This window comes from Cherax quadricarinatus, chromosome 49, assembly GCF_038502225.1.
Source record: "Cherax quadricarinatus isolate ZL_2023a chromosome 49, ASM3850222v1, whole genome shotgun sequence".
Taxonomy (NCBI): domain Eukaryota; kingdom Metazoa; phylum Arthropoda; class Malacostraca; order Decapoda; family Parastacidae; genus Cherax; species Cherax quadricarinatus.
The window spans coordinates 5,786,080-5,788,227 of NC_091340.1; the positions used below are offsets into that span (position 1 = coordinate 5,786,080).

Genomic DNA, 2,148 nt, shown 5'->3' on the forward strand with positions numbered 1-2,148 from the left:
AAAGGGAAGCGTCGGAGGCTTATTTCAAACTGTTCACACGACTTTAATATATTTCTTCCCTATTTTATTTTATTGTTTTTAATTACCCTCGTATACTGTATTGAGTCCCCCCTGAAAATTTTTGCGATTTGCGACTGAAGTCTACTTTTTTTAATGGTTCTAGTTCAGTGTTGTAAAAGAGTATTTTGGTGGTTTTTAATAAGAAATCATGTGACGGGAATTATTGTCTTCAAAAAATAATAATTTATCGTAGGATTTATTATTTACATTATAATTTTTGAAAGAGGTGACGATAATACGCATGCGTAATTAATGAAATTATATATGAATATTTATGTTGTTATTACTGATGAAAACAGTGGAAATAAGTAAAAAAAGTGACAAATGGAAATAAACCATATTGAGTTTATTAATTTATGCCAGGAAAGAGTGTTTATAATGAAGTACCTAGAATTATTGTGGATAGTTATTGTTACGTATGAAGGATAAATTGTAAAATTATTTAGTATATGGAAGTCAATTTGACAATAATTCGGACAGTGGCTTGTTTGATGCCGGGAAGCTGACGCTGGACCTCAACACTCACCACTCTCTTATTTCTCTGTGAAAGTGACCATAATGACGCCTGAGAAGCGACCAGCCGAGGACGAGGAGGAGCAGGAAGCCAAGAAGCTGAAGGAGGACTCTCCTTCTTCAGTAACTGAGGCTCTGGAGGACGACAGGAGTGGAGATAGTGAAGGGGACGAATCTGACTCCGCTGCTTCCTCTGATCCTGAGAAAAAGGTTGGTTGCTGCTGCTTCCTGCTCCTGCTTCTGGCTTCATGTATGCATGGGCTCTTCATCCAAGGAACTGGAGCTAGCCTCTCTTTCCTTAGATCGAACCTGATTGCCTTATATTCTTCAGGCGCTGTATGACCCCATTGGATTTACCGCTTCACGTAATAATAATAATAATAAATATAAGTATTATAATTTGTATATGGTGTCTTCCTCCTGCTGACTATAGTAACTTATTCAGTTAACCCGTTTTTAGCAAGAGTAGCAGAACTGTGCTCGTGGTGTTGTCTTTGATAAGACAATAAGTTTATTTAGGTACACACAAGTACATTTATCATACTTATTGTAAATTACCTAGGACTTAATTCTGTTGGGGTCTTTGATATACACTCTCTCTCTATCTCTCTCTCATATATATATATATATATATATATATATATATATATATATATATATATATATATATAGTAGTAGGTTGGTAGACAGCAACCACCCAGGGAGGTACTACCGTCCTGCCAAGTGAGTGTAAAACGAAGCCTGTGATTGTTTTACATGATGGTAGGATTGCTGATGTCTTTTGTCTGTCTCATAAATATGCAAGATTACAGGCATGTCTTGCTACTTCTACTTACACTTAGGTCACACTACACATACATGTACACATTTATTTATACACACTCATCTGAGTTTTCTTTGATTTTATCTTAATAGTTCTTGGTCTTATTAATTTTCCTTTTATATCCATGGGGAAGTGGAATAAGAATCTTTCCTCCGTAAGCCATGCGTGTTGTAAAAGTCAACTAAAATGCCGGGAACAATGGGCTAGTAACCCCTTTTCCTGTAAAGATTACTAAAAAGAATAAGAAGAAGAAAATTGTCAAAGTGGGAAGTCTGAATGTGCGTGGATGTTGTGCAGATGATAAGAAAGAGATGATTGTGGATGTTATGAATGAGAAGAAGCTGGATGTCCTGGCTTTAAGTGAAACAAAGCTGAAGGGGGTGGGAGAGTTTCAGTGGAGAGGAATAAATGGGATTAGGTCAGGGGTTTCAAATAGAGTTAGAGCTAAAGAAGGAGTAGCAATAATGTTGAAGGATAAGCTATGGCAGGAAAAGAGGGACTATAAATGTATTAATTCAAGGATTATGTGGAGTAAAATAAAGATTGGATGTGAAAAGTGGGTTATAATAAGCGTGTATGCACCTGGAGAAGAGAGAAGTGTAGAGGAGAGAGAGAGATTTTGGGAAATGTTGAGTGAATGCGTGGGGAGTTTTGAATCAAGTGTGAGAGTAATGGTGGTTGGGGATTTTAATGCTAAAGTGGGTAAAAATGTTATGGAGGGAGTAGTAGGTAAATTTGGGGTGCCAGGGGTA

At 36.9% G+C, this 2,148-nt stretch overlaps 1 protein-coding gene across 3 annotated transcripts in view; it reads left to right on the top strand.

The window, feature by feature from the left end:
- Window positions 1–522: 522 nt before the first annotated feature.
- Window positions 523–2,148, top strand: part of LOC128696988 (protein RCC2) — an 83,122-nt gene continuing 81,496 nt past the window's right edge. For all 3 annotated transcript variants that reach the window (XR_011393308.1, XR_011393309.1, XM_070095145.1), the window contains exon 1: window positions 523–783. Coding sequence is in view for 1 of the 3 variants with exons in the window: in XM_070095145.1 (XP_069951246.1) it covers window positions 619–783 (165 nt within the window). In the remaining 2 variants the exon portion in view is untranslated. The remainder of the gene's footprint in view (window positions 784–2,148) is intronic.